This window comes from Diadema antillarum, unplaced genomic scaffold (genome assembly GCF_040938485.1).
Source record: "Diadema antillarum isolate AM-2024a unplaced genomic scaffold, OU_Dant_1.0 seq00001876_RagTag, whole genome shotgun sequence".
NCBI classification, from domain to species: domain Eukaryota; kingdom Metazoa; phylum Echinodermata; class Echinoidea; order Diadematoida; family Diadematidae; genus Diadema; species Diadema antillarum.
In genome coordinates this window covers 260,001-282,251 of record NW_027272544.1, presented here as the reverse complement: position 1 = coordinate 282,251, position 22,251 = coordinate 260,001, and the positions used below count along the sequence as shown (strand labels likewise).

Below are 22,251 nucleotides of genomic sequence, written 5' to 3'. Positions count from 1 at the left end.
CACGCGTCCCCTTCATATAGACTCTTTTACTTGTCCATAAAAATTTACCAACTTAGAAAGGAATGTAACAAAATTAGGCAAGTACCGGTAAGAAATACCCAGGCTTAATGTGCAAAATAATGTTGGTATGTTATATAAGGCGAATTTCTACCCAAGTATCAGTTGCCAAAAAAAAAAAAAAATACCCAACACGCCAAGGGAATGCGTCACTTTACACAACAGCGGGGCAAAAAGTACCCAACTCTCCATTATCAATTCTGTTGGTAAATATTCGCCCAATATTTAAGTAAGAATAATTACCCAATATTGGTTTAATCACCTTAAAGCTCATTTGGGCGATAATTGCCCAGAATGATTTTTTTTTTACCAACCAACAATTACCCAACTAAATTTACCCAATATTAGTAAGAGTATACATTTGCCACACTAATTTATACCTGACGCTGACGGCTGAGCCGAAAAAAAAAAAACAAAAAAACAGAATCTCCAAGAAATGACCCGAATCAATTAGTCCAAAGATGATATGATTATCCTTTACTGCACCGTCAGCAACGGTCAGCAAGTGGGGCAGAATAATGACGCCATCCAAGGTTTCAGATCAAATCATGAAGAAAAAGTACTCAGTACTCGGCATTCACGCCGAAATTAGTTGGATATTTTTGCTTTCACAACACACTTTTCTCAATTCTCACATTGTTTTAATAGGAAACAACCGCATTATGCCCAAATATATCACATCGACTTGTGTTGTATACGAAACAAAAAGATAAGAAAGTTAACCTGCTAAGGATACACACTTTAATAGCAAGTAAAGGGCATTTTTTTTTTCTTTTGGTTATTGTTTATTAGACTTTATTAGTATGTGTGAGTGTGTGTGTGTGTGTGTGTGTGTGTGTGTGAGTGTATGACATGTATTTGTACTTGTATGTGTCAACTTGTGTTTGCTTCTAATATTTGTGTGTGTTTCAACTCTTAAACAGTGGCACCAACTGTATCATTAACGCTGAATTCTACTCCGATCGCTGGAGAAACATACGAGGCAGATTGCACAGCTGATGGAAGCCGACCAGAAGTAGACATCAACTGGTATCTTGGTAATATACCACAGACTACTGGGATAGTAACAACAAACTCCCCAAATGCTATCAATTCAGAACTGACTGATACAACAAGTACGTTTACCTTCGTGCCAACAAAGGACAATTACAGGCAATCTCTACGATGTGAAACCACTGGACATCAATTGGTGAGACTTAACCAGCAAGACAGCATCGCTTCTCTCAATGTTCACTGTAAGTCCAAACGTGACATCAATGTTCTAACAAAAATATTTTTCTTAATTTCTGCTCCATTCTCTTTTTTTTTTTTTTTTTTTGCTTTTACTTCTCACTCTAAGGAAAACAATTTATGCGATGGTTGCGCTGTAATATTTTGCAATTGCCACTCCCCCCTCAATCCATACTCTCACATTAACTTTGCAGTCATATGCATACTTCACGCCAAAAAAAAAAAAAAAAAAAAAAAAAAAAACGTTTGAAATGTCGAAAAGCAATTAGATATTCTTTGTCATAGCTGAATGTCATGCTTTAAGAATACAGGGTGGTGTAAACAATAATTTGACTGGACAAATCTAAGTTGTTAAAGAGGTATTGCAAATTTATTTGAAATTTCAAAATGTTTCAATTTATGAAAGATTAACTTTCCTGATTTGGCGTAAAACATTCGTCTTTCACGGTTATGTGACCGTGCATCACAAAATCAACAAAAAGTCGCACGCACTGATTTTGTGCGAGGACTGGAAATAGGTGAAATGGGTTAACCTAGCGAATCTTGAGTTTCACATTTTATGTAAAAGTTTTTTACATTATGCTAAAGTTTGGGATCATGAAAACGGATAGGAAATTGTGTATTTGGTCGTTTTTCTCAAACACCCCTTTTGTAGAACATTGTGACTAGGTGTGTCATATCATTGCCTATAGCGTGTATAGAGTCCCCTTGATTTTCATTTCTTACAAACCCTGTCCATACTCTTCACTTTCAACTCTGATAATTTTAGAAAGAATGACGGCAATGCTTTCAAAATTTTTATTCAACATGATCAAAATGCATTTATAAAGCATGCTTAATTTTGAATTGAGATTAACCAAAATAATCAACTAATTTACCTGATCAAAATTGTTAATTTACCAGATTATGCTGAACAACATACGCTGATAATCCCTTCATTGTTGTTGCTCCTGTGGTATATACATCCTTCCTTTTTTCCCAGTCATAGCACAGCTAGCGCGGCTTGGTAAAGATTAGGCGTTTGAATAAACCCTGGACTTCAGAGCCTCTTTTCTCAGTTCACACTTTTCTGGAGTGTGTGCTTTCTTTCCAATTTTAGGATAGGTTAGGAGAGTCAATTTGAATTGAGTTATACATCATTTTAAAGCTTAAAGTCTGCTCTTTCAGATTCTGTTCTGAACTAAAAATCCATGTCTGGCAACTTTTTGTTGGTTTTGTGATGCAGGGTCGCATATATACATAATTATGAAGAAATAACAAGAAAAAGATATCAGTTTCAGAGAGTGCTTCCTCGCCAAAATCGGAAAACGGCTTCCGATGTAATTTTAAGCAGAGACGAATAACACTAGAAAAAAACCCAGTTGGCACGCATCGACCGAGTGAAATGTGTATACACTATCTGTGCGAAATTGCACTTGAAAGATGTTACTGGGATGATTATTATTTGGCAAATTAATGCAGTTTTAGTGCTATATGTTCCGGTTTCTATAGTAGGTTTAGGGAATTATAGTTTTCGAAAAGACGCGTTCTGACTTTTTCCCCCTCTTGACAGTGCAAACCGACGAACATGACGCGTGGCCGAGTACGTTTCGTGCGGAATGAAATATCTGTGTGTGGCCAAACATTCTTTGGTATGCTCGGAACACTTCAAAGATGAATGAACAACGTATTGATAAATCTGTGACCATAAAAGAAAATGGGTTTCCCTTGTCAATTTGAGTTAAAACTATTTTCAGTAACAATTAAAATAAATTAAAGCACCAACAATAGCATATTCTACACAACGAACTCTTTTCATTAGCAAGCCCGGTTCTGCTACTATCTGGAACGAGTAGGCCGATAGATAGTGGAGTGCTGCGGTACGCCCTGTGATGCAGCCTCATGCTCAACTGCAGCTGAGCCTGAGGCCGACTCTTCAACAAGAACGTAAAGACCAAGTCACATAGACATGCCGGATCACCCCCGGATTACTCTGCCAACACGGCAGTCCCCGAATGACGCCGGATGTTTTTGACCTCCAAAAGCTGCCGCGTTGGCCTCCCGGATGTCCAAGGATGCCTAAGGCGTCAACACGGATCTCTCCCCAGATCACCCCGGATCAGATCTGGGGTGATCCGGCATGTCTTTGTGACTGGGGTTTTCGTTTCGGTTTCAGAGGAGCACATATCTCAAAGGAAAAACAAAAAGCTGTGTGTCACACCTCCACTGCGCCTATAGGCCTACGCTACACACAGCGACGTTCATCAGCTGCTATCAGCTGTGTGCCGCGGTCCTTGAGACCCTTAAGCCAGGGTTACACCAGAACCGAATTCTCCCAAATAAATTTGGACCAATTTTGCCTGAATATGGCCTAAATCAGATGGATTGGGAACATATTCGTCTCTGATTCGGAGAGCTCCCCGAATAGGTTCCGAATAGGTCCCGAATTAGAGCAGAATCGCCAAGAAATGACCGAATCAATTTTGGGCATCCCGAAAAAAAAAAAAAAAAAACACACACACACACAAAAAAACGAATGCCAACGCGAATAGGTGCCAAAATACGAGGCCTCCCTGCACGCGTATAGCCAATCTAGTTATATTCAGGAGGCTATTCGGGTTATTCTGGCCGCTCATTCGACCTACACACTAAGAAAAAAAGGTTCAATAAGGGAGCTAGAAGGGTTCGAAGTCGCGAAAATGGGTGCAAACTACACGATTTGAGAAAATGGTGGAACTTTGCTTCTTATATGGTTCATTTTGGGTTCGATCTTGCCACGGTCATTGACGGTGCAATATTACGCCCCAAACTAGTCTCAAAACAAAGGCCATCCTATGGTGTTGCTCGGTACTAAAATGCAATATTACATATCCTTGTGCTGATATTATGAACATATATTTTTTTGATATCAGGAAACTTAAATTTCTTTCATATTCTTTAATCATTCATCGAGAGTATATTTTCAAATTAAGTTGACTCCATGATGAAAGGGGTCTACTAAAAAAACAAAAGTAGAATACCTGATTGCTTGTCTGGTATTGACCAATCACATTGTACACATAACCTAGGAGGTTTAACAGATGAAGTTCCAACTGGATGTAATTATTCAAATAGTCGTCAGATTTCTATTGCTGTACAAAACAATTCCACAGGTGCATTTGTGCCTTCGCTGATCGGGATTCGATGCCGCCGTCTCACTGAGCAATCTGAAGATTCATTTTGGATGTTTACATAATTTTGGCTATATTTTGCTTCAAATGAAATCCTATACTTTAAGATGAAAGCATTTAAAACAAAAGTCAATTCTGAACAGAAATATTATTGTGCAATAGTGTTAATCAGAGCTGTTTCATGTGAAAGTGTTTAAACTGTACCCTGGATAGCCGGTTTATTTTATCACTTTTCCTCATGATTCTGACAAAGCAAACTGATATGAATCTTCAAATAGAATTCTCTATCAATAGAAACATCAGATTATTGCCCAGGCATGCCTATTAGAATAATGTTCGTTTTATTTCATTTTTTTTTTTGGAGCAATTTCTATTCGTGTATCCCCGTGTCTTTAACATTCACCTAACCTATCTATTATTGGTTGGGATGTCGAAACGTAATTACCATTACAAAGACATATCTTCCTGTTTGTGGTTCATTCTTGCTAAGGTGCAATATTGAGCCCATAACAAGTCTCAAAGAAAGACCCATATGGTGTTGATCGACACTTGAATACAATATTGCGTACCGTCGTGGTGCTACTATGTACATGTTTTTTTAAAGACATCATAAAACTTGATGTTCTCCCATAATTTCATAATCATTCATCGGAGCATTTTTAAATGAAGTTGAGTCTTTGATGAAAGGGTCTGCGAACAAGCTAACGAAAAATACTTGACTGCTCGTCTGGTATTGACCAATGGAAATGGAATATGTCACAGCATTCCCTGCATGCTTACTGTGCGATGATGGAATCAAACCCTACTACACACTAAAGATTTTCGTTGCGACTCGATCTCGGGACAGAAAAAAAAAGTCCATATTTTTTCAAGGCCCTCAAATCTGGAATTCCATCCACTCTGATGTGAAATGTAAGAAAACGGTACAAAGTTTTAAGGAAGCTTTCAAACGTATTTTACTTGAAAGGTTTTCTGGAAGCTACCAATATCATTTTACGAATTTATAAGAGACTAGCAAGATAGGGTGTGTTTGTGAAAATGAAATCTTGTGTATTGCTAATATGCGCTGGTCCATGTTTTTGTCTGTGTATGCATGTGTGTGTATGTGTGAGTGTGTGTGTGTTTGTGTGTGTGTGTGTGTCAATATTTTTCTCTGTATATACAATGTATTTACTTTTACGGGATTAGTTTTAAATAAGGCCAATTGCCTTCTCACTCACCCCTTCACTTGATATTTTTTGCTGTTTGTTTGCTTTGTTTGTTTGTTTGTCACATTGTCATTTTATTCATACCATTGTCACATTTTATATATGCATATTTTATTAAGTGAACGTAAAGGAAATGATAAACTAAAATCATTTGGAGAGCAAACTCGCGGATTATAAGGGTGCAAACTACACGATTTATTTGTAAGGGTTGATTTTTCCCCCTTTTTTTTCATGGATTCATGCACGGTAAAGCCTAAGGGTAAAATGCATGCACATGAAAAATGTAAGCACATGTTTCCGTGTCCTTGCAAACACCACATTTTAGAATGAATAAAGACTAGCTGTGATAGTGGAATTTCTCATGAATAAATAATAAAGCATTAAAACCCTGACTATTGTTCAACACCATTGTCAGGGTGTTAACCACATACTCCCATACACACCTATTGACCCCTGTGCAAAGTGAAAATTTTGTACAGAGGGTTGGAAATAGAGCAAAATCTGTAACCTAACTGTGCAATTGATCATGGATTTCATGAAACTGATTTGTGTTTTAAACCACCTCCAACGAAATTGTACACTATACAACTATCTCCCATATCAATGATAGTGTTATCTGATATATAGTTACTGAATTATTAAGAATCAAAAGTGGATTTTTTTTTAAACGCCTATTAATCCATAGAATACATTCGATGCAAAATAATGACATGGATGTTTCCTAGAGTGTCAATTCACGGACCCAGTAGTTTGGTCACCTGGTGTGGGCATGTTCATTCTTTTCTTGAACATGATTTATGAATTCAATGAATTGTTGAGTCGTGCGAACTTATGTGCACATAAGTTGATTCCCAGATGGCTCATTGTACAGCTCGTTCATGCGTGTTTGAGCTGAGCATCTAGCGCAAATTCCATTTCCATAGCAGATCAGCTCTTCTGAGGCTTTTCGTAGCGGCTTACTGCAACTCTGACTTCAAAATTATTTTGTCCACTTCATAATATCAAGACCCCGCAGATTCCTACCACGTGGAAAATGGTGAGTTAAAACATCATCGTAAAGCATGATTTGAAATATCCACAATGTTCTCGACCAAGGCCTTACTCTCGATATTACCCTTCACTAAATTTCTTGTATCTGTTATGTTTTTGGTTGTATAGCCATGTCTATTAATGTAGGTTTGCAGGCAGTAATATTAAAATGTTCATTTTAGAGTTCTGTTAAAACTGGCTAGTTTTATGCGTGCTGTTTTCTGTTCTATTTTGTTTTGTTTCGTAACCATTCTGTGGAATTAGAGCAGCTTTAGCGATAAAATGTCTTGCTAAAGACGTCATGGCATTCCGATTTCAGATTTCAGATTCATTTATTGTTCATTTAGGAAATTCTTTTTGTTGGTACATGGGCGTGCACATAGGAATATCTACATACATGCATAAACTCACATATATTCATGTACATGTACACATTATAAATGTTACAATTTTCACTACATTCACAATTATACAAGCATAATTTATACTCACAATACAGTGAACACATACATAATCACAAATTTCAAGTAATTCTTTATATTTACCGATCAACAACAAAACAAAATAGTTAAGAAAACGTGGAATCGGATATTCCTATAGGAAGTGTATCCTTAACATAACCTTTACGCCACCTCCCCCCCCCCCCCCCACACACAAACACACATCCCCAAGGATAATACATCGCGTCGTGCCATACCACATTTGATTAATAACGAATAAAAGGAACGGAACTGAAGTTGATGAATAATTGTTGATAAACTTATGGATAAATAGACTAGTGTACTAACTAAACTTATAATGGCAAACATTGCACGCTCATTTTTATGCTGGGATAATTCTCTGTAGTCAGGTAGTGTTAGTGGTGGACTTGGGTATACCCTGTATGCAGCAAGGCAGCGCATAAGAATTGAACTATACATTAAGCTGCCATGGAGAGAGTTATGTAGTCACATTTACATAAGTTAGCTCTTCTGCAAAATTATTACACACGCATGAACAGTGGCCTTGAACTCATGACACTTGATTTTCCTTTTCAGGTATTCAAGCAAGATACAATAATTTGCGCGCATTCTCCTGATCACGTAAACTGATATGCAATTCTGAAGGACAGAGTGATTCCTCAACAGAATATGTAAGTTTCATTAATGGATTAATCCGTAATACATGTAAACTTGTATATGTATTTTCAGGTTATTGATTCATCTAGATTTTCAGCATGTGATATCCGTGAAGTATATTATATTAAATCGTATTATTACACATGAACGCAGTTTTATCAGTTACTATAACGTAGCCACCGTTTAGTGGGTTGCGGAAAATTTGATAAGACTATAGTGCAATTTTTGATACCATCTATAATCGAGAGATATGTTACTCAAGTGGACCATTGCGATCATTCATTCTTGCCTTTTCCGTTCTACGTCTTCTCAGTTTTTTTGGACTTTTTCCTGAAAACTCCATGATGGATTGTAACTCATACAGGCAGCATCTCTACCCCGCAAGAATCTTCATTTTTTTTCATTTTTTATGTATTTATTTATTTATATATTATTCATTTTATTTTATTCTATTGATCATTATTATTATTTATTTATTTATTTATTATTATTATTATTATTTTTTTATTTTTTTTTTTGGGGGGGGGGGGTAATCTTCTTTTCTGTAACCAGTATTATCAAAGTAGATCATATCAATGTTATGAATAAGTAGAGGGGGCTATATTTTCACTTGTGTGTGTGTGTGTGTGGTAGCAGGATTAGAGGTGTCAACCATAATGGGCATCATTACACCCATTGCCATGGCCAGCACCCGGACCATCATCTGTGGCAAGCTCAGCAACGGCTGAATGGCTGAGGTCTATAAGTCTTACTCCTTTCCTAACTGTGTAAAATATACAGCAAACTGATGTTAAATTGGCATGTAATTTGATGTTGTCTTACTTTGTTATTTTATGTTATGAAGACTTTGAGTTGGTCAGGAAAAATGTGGGAATATTATGAATATGCCCTATGTCATAAATGTATGCAGGTCTACATAAAAGGTGTGTATTTTCATCTCAGTCCAAATTCGCCACATTTTTCTTTTCAACATGACTTTACTCAGGCTATTCCACATTTATTCTTTTTTTTTCAGCTCTAACTTAGTGATGTCGGCATGCTGTCCCCTGTCTGCCTGGAGAGGACATGCTGTATGTCTGTGACAAAGTAAGTGCTGCACTTTTATTTTTTTATGGGAGACGGGAATTCCATCTGCTTTGTGACTAGAAATATAAGAGGAATATTTCTTTGCAACATTATCATGTTTTACTTATATGACAAAGAGCTGAAATAAATCTATCCGACCGGATTTGTTTAGAAACCAATATCAAAGCTTAAAGGGATGGTATAGTATTGGTGGAGGTGAGGATTTGGGCTTTTAACTTTTTGTGATATACCAAGAACCTACTTATGAAATAATAGAGAGTATGCCATTCTAAGAGGAATTCTAAAGATTATTTGATGAAAATTGGTTTTGAAATGGATGAGCCATCCAAAAACAAAATAAAACGCAGCGATCGTGATAAAAAGTGAGTCCTATATTATATTTTTATTGCTCTGTTTTGGATATCGCAGCTATTTCAAAACCATTTCTCATTATTTCAGCAAAAGACGTTAGAAACCTGAAGTAGATCTATGCAATCAATTTAATTTTCCATTTTCTGGTCAATGGTCATAGTTGCAACCTGTTAGTTTATGTAAGCAACAAAACCGCCTATAGTGTAAACGACCTATTTCCTTCGAAATTTTATTCAGTCAGTATTTATTCATGCCAAAATCTCTTTCAGAACCTGGCAGGACTAAATCCCACAATCTTCACTGTGAATGCTGCGCACTATTTGGCTGGATGGTTGTGAAATCTGCCCGAATTCCTGTATACAATCGTGTCTTCCTTCGCTACAATGTTTCCGGCCTTCTGTTCTCTGTGGCTTTCAGTATCCCAGACAAGGCAGAAACACCCGATGCATACTTCAGCAGTACATTGCAAGCCTTGATCTGAACAGGCAACTATCACGAAGAAAAATCTACGGCATTTCATTAACAATATTGTTCAATAATTGGCTTGATATAGTTTACCAGCCTAAAGTTTTCATGGTGTATACTTTTACAAGGAATTGTCACCAGAGATTTAATGATGTTGTTCAGCTTGTCCCTCCGTTCATACATCAGTCTGTTATCGATTATGGCGACGTTGTATCACGAAGGGAAATGAAACGAAAAGTACAAGTGGACAAGTTAATGCAGGGAGATTACTTTAGCAGTTGAACACATCGTCACAAATTGAGGAATATCGGAAAATCCGTTGAAGAGCTATACCGGGTGTCCCAAAAAAAGCGGAACGGTGGATTTTCAGTACCTTGCGTTCTAAAAGTGATACATTTTTTGACATTATTAGAAAGAGCATCTTCCGCAGAAGATTATGATACCAAAATCATTAAATTTGGTTCAGCACTTTTTATTCTACGCCAATTTTTGTAAATGCAGTCATTTTCAATTTTTTGCGACTTATGAGATAATAATTTGGGTGCGACACGCTTTCCATACGGTGAATTGTGTAAGCTCGTTGATCCATGTCAACAAAAGATAACGCTTTCATCATTGGGAGCGCGCGCGCACACACACACACACACACACAGACACACACACACGGGTTTCCCAATGTGAAAGCTGTATCTTTTGTTGACACGGATCACCGAGCTTACACAATATTCACCGTATGGATCGCGTAGTGCACTTTAATTATTATCTCATAAGTCGCAAAAATCCGGCGAAATTTGGCAATGACTGCATTTTCAGAAATTGGCGTAGAATAAAAAGTACTGAACCAAATTTGATGATTTTGGTATCATAGTCTTCTGCGGAAGATGCTCTTTCTAATGATGTCAAAAGATATATAACTTTTAGACCGCAAGATACTGAAAATCCACCGTTCCGCTTTTTTTTGGGACACCCGGTATATACACATATATTTAGAGTTTCAGTGCCGCCATTACGAGATGAGAAAGCTACATCTTTGACGTCAACCATGGAAAATTATATAAAGAAATGTAAAGAAAATAGGCATAGTTTCACGTTTCTAGCATTACAAAAGGAGCACTTGATTTACTTCTTCCAGAAGGGGGTGGGGGTAATATTACCCTTAACATTATGGCAACGACAAATAAGTGGAGGCAATTTGTACTTTTCATTTAGAATCAGATTTTATGGAATTCCCTTGATATTTTCTTCATATACGTTTCCATACATGAAAGTGACACTGAAACTTTAAAAAATGCATAACTTCCACTGGATCATACGATTTTCCATGTTCACTTATGTGTTCTTATGATATTGCTCCAAACCACCGGTACATTTGGGTTTCATTGCCCTTTAAGTACTGTTTGAGGTATCCAAATGAAACTTTGCATAATTATGTATGTACGATTGGATGAAGTTACTTCTACCACCTTGTGGGTGCCAGCGTTCAAGGTCAAATATTGTAGGTCATTGTCAAATTCTACAATGTCATTTCGTGCTCTTTCTTTGTATATCACCTTGTAAGCACTGTCGACATAGTATTGTGGTGTTCTTTTAATAACTTTCCACACTTTTGAGCTATATGACCACCAAATTCACTCCCCAGAACATCTAAAGATGGCTGTCAAGTGTTGATATTGGTGAAGTCCGACTCCGTCAACAGTCAAAAAGTCAATGAGCTTACATTTGAAAATCAGTGTAATCACAAATTCGATATGTGGGCAAGACATCACTTCGCTTTTACCTTGTTAGATGGTGAATATTTGTGAAGCTTCCGTTTCTAATTCATACAGCATCAGCATACCTTATGTCGGAGAATAGTGGTAAAGAAGATTAGATACTTTGGCAACAGCGTGTAAAATTCGCAAAATTTTATTTTGTGCCTTATTTGCTGAACAAACGTCGTAGGAGGACTACAACCTGCCTGGCAGTATGGCGGAACAATTACTCTATTATTAGCGTCATAGAATAAATGACAATGATGTAGTTCTGAAGCATGCTATTCATTAGATACTTTTGCAATGACTCCATGTATACTTTTAATCGAACTAGGTATATAATCATCAATGTCTTGTACTTGAATAACGACAGAATGATTTCGGTGAGGAAAGTTTTCTGTCACGTCATTTAGGAATAAGGGAACGTGTCAATATTATGCTATTTGTTCCATAGTTATTTCTGAAGTGGTTAAATGTATTTTCCTTTAAAAAAAAATCATTTTATATATACCTACGTTGCATCCAGATGCCTATTCGTTGAAAAATATGGGCAATGTATTCAAAGGACAAAGATCATACACTAATGGGCCTAGGGTATACAACATTTCACTCGTTGTTGTTGTTTTGCTTTGTTTTGTTTTGTGTGTTTGTTTGTTTGTTTTTTTTTTTTGTTTTTTTTTTTGTTTTTTTTTTGTTTTTGGGGGGGGGGGGACACGGTTCAAAGTGTCCTGAAACCTTGTATAATACATGCATTTAGTCATGTATGATGCCAAACTGTTCCCGCTCATACAAATGCAGCCGTTTCAAGGAAATAACATAAGATTATTCTTATACTCCATGATGTGGTAATGCTTAAGTGGTTCATAAGAGTCCAGTGAAACTGTGCACAGAACAAAATGTGGATTTGACAATGGTATACGATATCCGCAATTTACTCTCTGACGGGGTCTATCATCCGATTAATATGTATAAGCACGGTAGTCTCCTATTCGGAAACTACAAGTTAAATAAGCTGCAATCATTTTGCACGCGACCATGGCGTTATAGCCAAAGGTGATCTGCAAATCCCTGTGTGCCTACAGAGGATTAGAAAACGTAACAACTTTCTATGTATAGAACAACGAAACAGAAACTGGTGCATGTATTATTCTCAGTCACTTTGTTAGTCATTATGATGATTTGCTCATTGCAGTTCCGGAATCTCAGCTCGAGGGACTCGAATTGATCACCCAAAACAAAATCTGAATACATAACCATGATAACTTCGATTCTACCTAGTCTCCATTGGTAGCCCATAAGGGCTGGTATTAAGTTCGATTTTCATATTATAATTATACCTTGTATTTAGATGTTTTCATCGAAATGCCCGTATACCTGAATATAGTATGCGTATGTCAGTTAAGTATCTAAACCATAATAAATTGTAGTCGTAATCTAAGTGCCAAGAATCTCATGATTTGAATAAGTGTGAACACCAAGACATGTCGTGATAAGGACTTTAAGACAATTGGCATCGTCATTATAAAACAAACTCCTAACTGTAAGACATGTTTTAAATTTTAGATAAATTCATGTCTATGCTGGAAACATATCTTTTTGATGATTCATGATGACGTCACTGTTTCATTAATATTGTACGCATGGAAATATGTAGGCCTATTCGTTTAAAAGCATACAAACAACTTGTTAAATCCTCTTACATTTTTTTTTAAAGATATGGTGCATACTTTAGAAATGTACGTAGCATGCTTTTGTTTTTTTGAGGCCTTGTGTACTGGCAAAAAACATATCTTATTCTTATAGAATATGTAATTAGTATGTATTCAAGTACGTTTTGAATAAAACGTATCCAGACAAATGTATATCATATTTTTACCTCTTCCTTCATGCAGATGTATGCTCTTGCCTAGAGGGTTTGTTTGATAGATAGTGATAGCGCTCACCTCATTGGAAAGGTAATTGGGTAAATATTTGGTTTTAGTATGTCATTCAAACACAACTATAAGTTAACTTCTACATTAACATTTCAAAACTCACAAATTCCACGCACACATTTCATGATTCACAGGATCCAAATTACACCAATCTTATTTACTTTGCAGAGTGCAACAGCAGCATAAGTTTGATATACTGAGAAAACAGGCTTGCATTAGTTCGCACTATTCAAGGTTTAAAGTAGTTAAGTAACCAAATTGTACCTTGTTATGTGATGCTAAGTATATTTACCTTATAGGTATAATGTTGCAAATATGTGGTGCTTATTTCATCCATAACTGCTGCAAAATTGCTTCTTTAAAGGAGCCAGTCAGTGTCACTGCCTGTTCCTCTAGAGACGCAATATTGCCCAGTAATCTCAAGGTTCACTTGAGGTTATACTGGGCAACATTGCGCCTCTAAAGGCGTAGACAGTGACACTGACTGGCTCCTTTAAAGAAGCAATTTTGCTGCAGTCATGGATCAAATAAGCACCACATAGGTGCAACATTATTCCTATATATATGGCACAAAATCGCACCCTCAAAAGAGGCTACAATCTTGGAACTTAGGGTGCTTCTTTGCACCCTCACGAAAGGTGTAAAGTTGCACCAAAAGTAGAGGTAAGAGAGGGTGCAAAATTGCGCCGAAAATTAAAGGGAGAAAGATCGCACCCTCAAGAAAGGTGCATCTCAGCACCAATTAGTGTGGGTGGAAAGATGCACCCTCAAGAAAAGGGTGCAACTTAGCACCACTTAGTGTGGGTGGAAATATGCACCCAAGGGAACCACTTCGCACCCTCAATAAAGGGTGCAATGTTGCACCTTCTTTGGCGGTGCAAAGGTGCACCCACAGGTTGCAAAGTTATACCCTTGCGCAAGGTACCACTTTTGCACCCATTTCTCGAGGGTGCAAGATAACACCCATAGGGAGCCACCAGTGTGACATCACTTTGCACCCTTAAAAGGTGCAAGAATGAATCGTTTTTTCTTAGTGTGTACTCGGCTGCTATTCGGGCATATTCTGGTCTATTCGGCACACTCGCCTGTATTCTGCGCTGTATTCGGGTAACAATTGTGATGGATACGGGAAGCGTGTTTCTTTTAGACGGCACAGATTGGGGAAACTAAAAATCTATCGGGGACCCTATCCCTAAACCTAACCCTAATCCTAATCCTAACCCTAACCATCAAACCCTAACCCTAACCCTGACCCTAACCCTAACCCCAACCCTAACCCTAACCCTAACCCTAACCATAACCAAAAACCCTAACCCAACGTTTTTCCCATAGGTTTAACACGCGCCATGCCCCAATCTGTGCCGTCTTTTAAAAAAACGCATACGGGAAGGTGTTCCGGGGATTCTGGGCAGATTCGGCTCTATTCGTGATTATTCGGGTATATTTGGCTAGATCATTCGGGCCGTGACTCCCTTAGTATTACGAATGGGCCCAAATCTGCCCAGAATGCCCCGAATGCCTCCCCGAATCCACCCGCATTCCATCCAAGTACATCCCGAATGTGGCCAGAATGAAATTTGTCAGGGCCACATTCGGGAGTATATTGGAGGGTATTCGGGAATTTGGCTGGTTTTGAACATTTCAAGACGAGCCGAATCCCTCCACGAATGTTCTAGAATCCCTCCCGAAATTTTGCCCATTCGGGGAAGGAGAACAGAATGCTCCCAAATCCACCCGAATATGTATATTCGGGTGGATTCGCAGCTAATTCGGCTCCGGTGTAACCGAGGCTGTATTCACAGCTGACAGCATCAACACTACGCTCACAGCCAGGTTTACAGCAGCACCTCAATTGAAGTGTGCTTTGTTTTTGGAAGGCACCTGAGAGACTTGTGCAAGAGAAACATTTTTTTTTTTTCGGATTAATTCATAATGTCGGTAAGCCAAACTTTAGTCACTAGAGCTGATTCAGTAAGGCTGAAATGCTCTTTTCAGGACTTTTTTTGAAGTTGAAAATTTGCTGACCGCCGTGATATGTAGTGGATCATACTATATTATCATAGATACCAGTATAATGCTAAAGTGATACGTGAGGATTTGTCTCTACTATCCTGGGCTGACCGTTTGTTCAATTCTAGCGTTAGATTGGAAGCCTAACAACAAGAGACAGCTACCGTTGGTGTATAGGCCTACATACCCTTGCTTTTTTTTCTCTTTTGAGGTATATACTCCTCGGAATGTGGAACTTACATTCTTGTTGAAGAGTCAGCCTCAACAGGCTCAGCTGCAGTTGAGCATGAAGGTGTTTCCAGGGCGTACCGCAGCACTACAACACTAATAGCAGAACCGGACTCGGCGTTGAAAAGATTCGATGCGTAGAAAGTACTATTGTTGGTGCTTTAATTCGTTGATTGTTGTAACTGAAAAAAAAAGTTGTAACTTAAATCGACGAGAGAAACTCATCTCCTTTTCATGGCCATAGATTGATAAATACATTCATCTTTGAAGTGTTCCGAGCATACCAAAGAATGTTTGGCCACACGCAGCTTGGCAATCCCCATGACACGAATCCGGCCTATGTCGTCGGGTTGCACTGTCAATTGGGAAAAAATAAGTAAGCCAGACCACGTCTGTTTTTTTTTTTTCTTCCTTGTTCCTAGTTTAACATCAAATAATTTTATGAAACTGGTATTGTGGTCCCTTTCGAAGACTATAATTTCCTAAAAGTACTGTAGAGCTCAGAACATATCACACTAAAACTGCTAATGTTTGCCAAAAAATAATCCTCCAAGTAGCATCATTCATGTGCGATTCTCATGGATAGTGTACACAGCGGTGCTGTTTCCTACTTTTGACGTCTCTCCCTATTTTGTACAATAAATTAGATCGAGAGCCGTTTTCCGATTTTGGCGAGGAATCGCTCTCTGAAACTGTTATTTTTCCGCATAATTACGTATATAATCTTCAAATTCATGAAATATAGTTATATACAGTGGAAATCAAATATTTTATACTAGATCTATAGAGAGTTCAATTTTCCAAAGATTAAACCAGTGTGAAATCTCATTTGAACTTGCAATCCCTCTTTAACTATTGTGTTCTACTATCAATAATGGTATTGGAAGCAAAGGATATTCACAAACAGGAAATAAGCAATAAAAGAACTTGATGGTTAATGATGGTTGTAATAGAAAGAAAATCTTTAAAAACATGTTACTGAATATATTGACCATTATAAAAACATGTCACAGAAATTGATAGAAAAAATTACTGTTGCCTTGTAGTCCCGCCTGATACTGGTATTATGACCGTTGACTTCTGTGACGACACAGCTACAACGATGCTCACTGTGACCTGTACCATCCTGTCAGCTGACCAACCAAACCCATTTGTCACAATGTTCTATATCTACGAAAACGTCACTGACAACCCATCTCCAGTCTCAACAGCTTCAGCTTTCACTAGGGCAACACCCGATTTTGATACGGAGTATCTCTGTGTGAGTGGAAACTATCTTGGAAACACCACAGCTGCAAGAAATTTTGTTCCAGGCAGTAAGTACATTGCGGCCATTATTATAACTGAAGCGCAAGAGTTTGAGAAAATAAGAACGTACAAAAGATTATGTTGAGTGCATAGAATATAAGAGAAAGATAGGCCTAACATAATGAAAATTATTCCGTCAAACATAGAAAACAATTAAAACACCATTTTGAAGCAACAAGTGTAATGCCTGTGACGCTGTTATTTTCGTAGAGTATTTTGACAGACAAAGTAACAAAATTTAGCTACTGATTTTTTTTTGCGGTATTTGGGACTGAATTTATTTATCTATTTATTTATTCATTTATTTATTTAAGTCTATTTGAGTGTATTATACAAAAGGAAATGCATATCAACATTTAGCATAAAACCAATATCGTTCATGGAACATTAAACTGTCTTTGCCGTGTGTGTGTGTTTTATTCAGCTGGTACGACAGTCAAACCGACCTCAAATGGAGTAACGTCGGTTCCGATGTCGTCGAAATCTCCAACAGGTAGGAGTGTGCCAGCTGTTAGCCTTCATTATTTGTCTTAGATTCCGTAGTGACCATAAAGTACTTAAAAGCATACTCAGAGGTGATAATGAAATCGGTTATCTAATGATACAGCATTTGTTTTTGTAACTGTCCATTGACGTTTATGATATGCTTAATCTTTATACGCAATGTAAAATGCGAGGAATGGTACTTTGCCAAATCAAATTGTAATGAGAAGTCATTTACGACGGGTTTCACGTGTAACGCTCTTCAAACTCGAAACAAAGAGAGAAAGTCATGTTTTTCGTCATGGCATTATAGCTGATCAGATAAATGCCTTGAATCCAGACTAATTGCAACCATGCTCTTGAAATACGCCTTGTGGTTGGTGATGTCATGCTGTTATGCAATCATAAAAAAGACATGCTATGTGTGTGTGGTTTTTTTTTTTTAATTCACCAGTTTACTTAGCTGGTACGACAGTTAAACCGACCTCAAATGGAGTAACGTCGGTTCCGTTGTCGTCGGAATCTCCAACAGGTAGTAGTGTGAAAACTGTTGGCTTCTATCATAGTCATAAAATCATACTCTGAGCTGATAGTGGACTCGTTCAATAATGATATAGCACTTGTTTTGTGATTGTTCATTGGCGTCTGTGCTTAATCTGTATACGTATGCCCATGTAAAATGCAACGAATGGTACTTTGCCAAATCACACTGCAATGTGCCGCCATTTTCGACGGTTTTGATGTGTAACGCTCTTCAAACTCGAAGCAGAGAGAGAGAGAAAGTCATAATTGTCGTAATGACCTATTTGCCGATCAGATAAATGCCTTGAATCCAGACTAATTGCAACCATGCTCTTGAAATATGTGTTGTGGTTGGTGATGGCATGCTTTTGTATACAGTCATAAAAAATACATGCGTATTCTACCTTTGATGATACACGCTGCAATATCCTACCACATTTAGCGCTTATGTTCTTCAAAAATTGCTTGTTTTGCTTATGACAACCTGCATCTAAAAATACTGCATGAGCTGATTTTCAAAGAAAAACGTTTATGTATTTTGTAAAAATATACAAACATACACATGCATTTGCTGATTTGGTCAACCTGTGTGTGTACATCAGCCATAATGGAAATAAGATAGCAAGCAGGTTAAGTATAATTTATGTTTTAAGTTCTTCCCATTAGTTTCATGTTCATTATGATACATAATTATGCATTAGATGGTATGGCTTCCTCGGTCCAAAGTTTTCTTTTTCTTTTTCAGTCGAAAGGAGAGAACTCTAATCCTGGAAATGCTGGAAATTTTGAATTGAAAAGATAACCAGTACCATAGAAACCTCATATCGATCAAAGAATCGTATTATTATTGAATTCAAACCCATAATTTAAATATTGATGTGATATTAGTTGTCAATACTGATTTTTTTTTCCGAGATCATCTGTTATAAATTAGACTTTATAGTAGATATCATGTTACGTTTGCCTTTACCTTCTTCTTTTGGTGAGATACAATCGTACAACTGCGAAGAAAGAGTCCAGATGAATATCTAAAGCAGTTATATGAATTTGGGAGAAGATAAAATCTTGATGGCACTATAACTAAACTTTTTTTTTTTTGTGAATGCAAAATAACAAGAGGGTAAATATCATGCGCGTTAAAGGGATCGTATAATTTTTGTTGAGACCTAACTTCAAGTTTCTTACATCTTTTCTTGTTGTTGTTGTTGTTGTTGTTGTTGTTGTTGTTGTTGTTGAGATAATGAGAAAGTTGTTATGAAATATGAAAGAGCATCCAATTCCAAGAGGGATTCAAGGTTTATTACGGAATTGGTTTTGAAATGGCTGAGATATCCAAAAACAGAGCATTCTTAATAAAAGGCGGGATCCATCTTACATTAGGATCGCTTTGTTTTACTTTTTTTTTGGATGTCTCAGCCATTCCAAAACCCATCTAACAAACCTTGACTTCCTCTTAGAATGGTATGCTTTGTATTATTTCATAAGTCTTTACTTGGTTTCTCACAAAAGTGAAAAGGCCAATACTCACCTTCACAAATACCATACCTTTAACCTGCAGTTTTCATGTAAATTCCAGTCATCAATCGTCATGAGCTGCAGGTGCTACAATTAAACCGATCTTCGGTGAAGAAACGAAGACTCCAGTGTCTTTAGCTCATTTTGCTCATTCTTGTCCAGTCATTGTGACGTTGGTAGTCTCTGAAGATCAAATTTGAGGAAAAAGTGAAAATAATTCGAGCAATCCTGTAATTTAACAACATTCGTTTTATCATTAGTAATCCACGTTCAATTATTTCCCTATTTTTGATGTTCAATTTTTGACACTCACGTAGCATACAGATATCAAGCTCAAATGTACGCTAATGATTTTTTTTTTCTTGAGACTGTGCACAGCGAGTATTGGCGCCATAAACACTATACGGGTACACAGACCGTGATCTTACTGGTATTTGTTTGCATTTTCACGGGGAGTGTATTGTTGTCTTGTTTGGGGGATTCCCCTTTTCTTTCCCTATAGCAAGTACCCAATCTGTTCTTACCAGTTAAAGGGATGATAAGTAAAGAACATATCAGCTGCAACCACAAAATATTTGTATCACTATCATCATGTGATATCAGATAGGCCTACCTGTAAGATTTCAGCGTCGTCGATATCAACAACGAACACTCTTTCCACACTTTAATACAGGCGACTCCCATTGTAACATAAAGTCCTCGTTTCAGCAGTTTTCTTTTGTTATAACAAAGTGCGTTACAACCAAGCAGGAATAACATATAACCGTGTTTATTCTAACGGATGTATACCTACACCGTATTCATAAGAAAAGAGCTTTCTGTTCTATAGATGCGATAATCCAAGGCATACTTTGGGATGACCCATTAAAAAGATTTAATATTCAAGACGAATGACTATTTTTTTTATAGGTTTTAGGAAATACCAAAAAATGTCATTGCAAAATGCATAGACTGGTGATATGGATGCTATTCAAACATTAGATAGACTTTAGATGTTGTTCTGTCCTAAGACCGCGCGCTAACTCTTCACAAATAATCATTATAATGTCACATCTTCATCTGTGAGGTGCTTTCATTTTGTATAGCGTACACCAACGATGTTTTGGACAGGAAGAGATTATAGCTTAAACGGAAGCTAAACCTTAACCACAAGAAAATCTCTCGCGGGGTACAAATTACAGCAAGGCAAACTTAAGTGACACTATAATAACATTTATTTTCGTTTGAAGTGATAATCAACTGGCATAGTGTACACCTCCTGCTATCAGTAAGTGCTTTCAAAATTGCCTGAAGTTCGAAAGCTAACTCAGGGACCACGTTTATCTCGACAATGCTAAATACAATTCAGATCGAATGTGTTTTAACATCGGGTATATACATTCATTCATTCAATTCATACATTTATTCAGTAATAAAAATCGTTTCGATATAAAATGTTTACAAAATGTAGCAGGTACAGTTCTGAGAAAGCCACAGGCTTCTTAAAATAGAATGTACCCTTGAAAACAAATCGTACACATATTGCAATTTAAACATTAAAATATCAAATGATAAAAGGAGCACAGAGAGGACGAAACATATTAAAACAAGCACAAAATATTGAAATTAACAAAAATTACGAATAACATCAAGGGAACATGGAGAGAATTATAAAACATACTAAGACAGAGGACAAAACAAAACAAAACAAACAACACCACATGAAGCAAAGCAAACAAAACAGAACGAGGTATAGAACGAGACTATAAATATATTTAAATAGTACTAAAAGACATTGCGGATTGCAGTTCATGTAACATAATCTACTTTGGAAGTTGCTTCTCTGTCGGTTTGAAAAGCATGTGTGAACGCGAGGATAGTATAACATTCGGTAATAGATCATGAGCTCATTGAGTAAACTTTTAGATCTGAATGGGTTACGACACTGTGCATGATGCTGAATCAAAGTGCCTTTATATAGACTTCTAAAGCAAACGATATGCATGACTGGCTCACAATATCACTTTGCAGAAACTTGGACTTTAACCACACTGAGGTAGTTGCCTTTATCTACACAGTACCACAAATGTAAACTGAGTACTAAAGCAGTCTTATTTTAAATAAGCGTTAATAGTAACAACAGAGTAGAAAGGGGCACTTTGCAGACAATGCCATGTTCGTTATAAATACATTCTTTCTATGGTGCTGCCATCACTAATTGTGACCTAGTACAACACCACCATTGTGAACAGCCCTACTTTAATTCTCGCCTGACGCACTTGTTTAGATGAAAAAAAAAGAACAATAAGGAGTGCTGTAAAGCAAACAGATAATCCAGTCATTTCTATGTTTCATATTCAAACAAACCACCTCTCTGATCACCACTACAATCCTGGAATTTGGGAGAGGCAAGGGTGCTGCTGACCGAGGTCTTTCAAATCAGACTCTCTTTTTTGTGTGTTTTTTTAATCTAAAATGTGTGCGTCGTTTCTTTTGTGTGTGTGTGTGTGTGCGTGTGTGTGTGTGTGTGTGTGGTGAGTACATACATGTCCTCCCCTTTAGATGAAAAAACAAATGAATAAATGAATTTATATAGTCATCTTGGAATTTTCCACGTGATGGACCTCGAATGTTTAATCATAAGAAGAATGAGGCTCATAGATATATACGCCATCAAGTCACTATAAAATTATAATTACGCAAATATTTAGTGCTTGTTTTGATTTTATCCCCACGTCCATTACAATATCTTTGGAAAGACAAAATAACTATGAGCTCAAGATTTTTTATTGCACTTTTATTAGAGAGACTATGCGACAAAATGAAAG

General features: G+C 37.2%; 1 protein-coding gene across 1 annotated transcript in view; it reads left to right on the top strand.

The window, feature by feature from the left end:
- The first annotated feature begins 1,163 nt into the window (after positions 1 to 1,163).
- LOC139712924 (uncharacterized) overlaps positions 1,164 to 22,251 on the top strand; it is a 25,558-nt gene continuing 4,470 nt past the window's right edge. The window contains exons 1-2 of the mRNA XM_071624704.1: positions 1,164 to 1,292; positions 16,663 to 16,932. Of these exons, the coding sequence (XP_071480805.1) occupies positions 16,683 to 16,932 (250 nt within the window). The 5' untranslated portion in view covers positions 1,164 to 1,292; positions 16,663 to 16,682. The remainder of the gene's footprint in view (positions 1,293 to 16,662; positions 16,933 to 22,251) is intronic.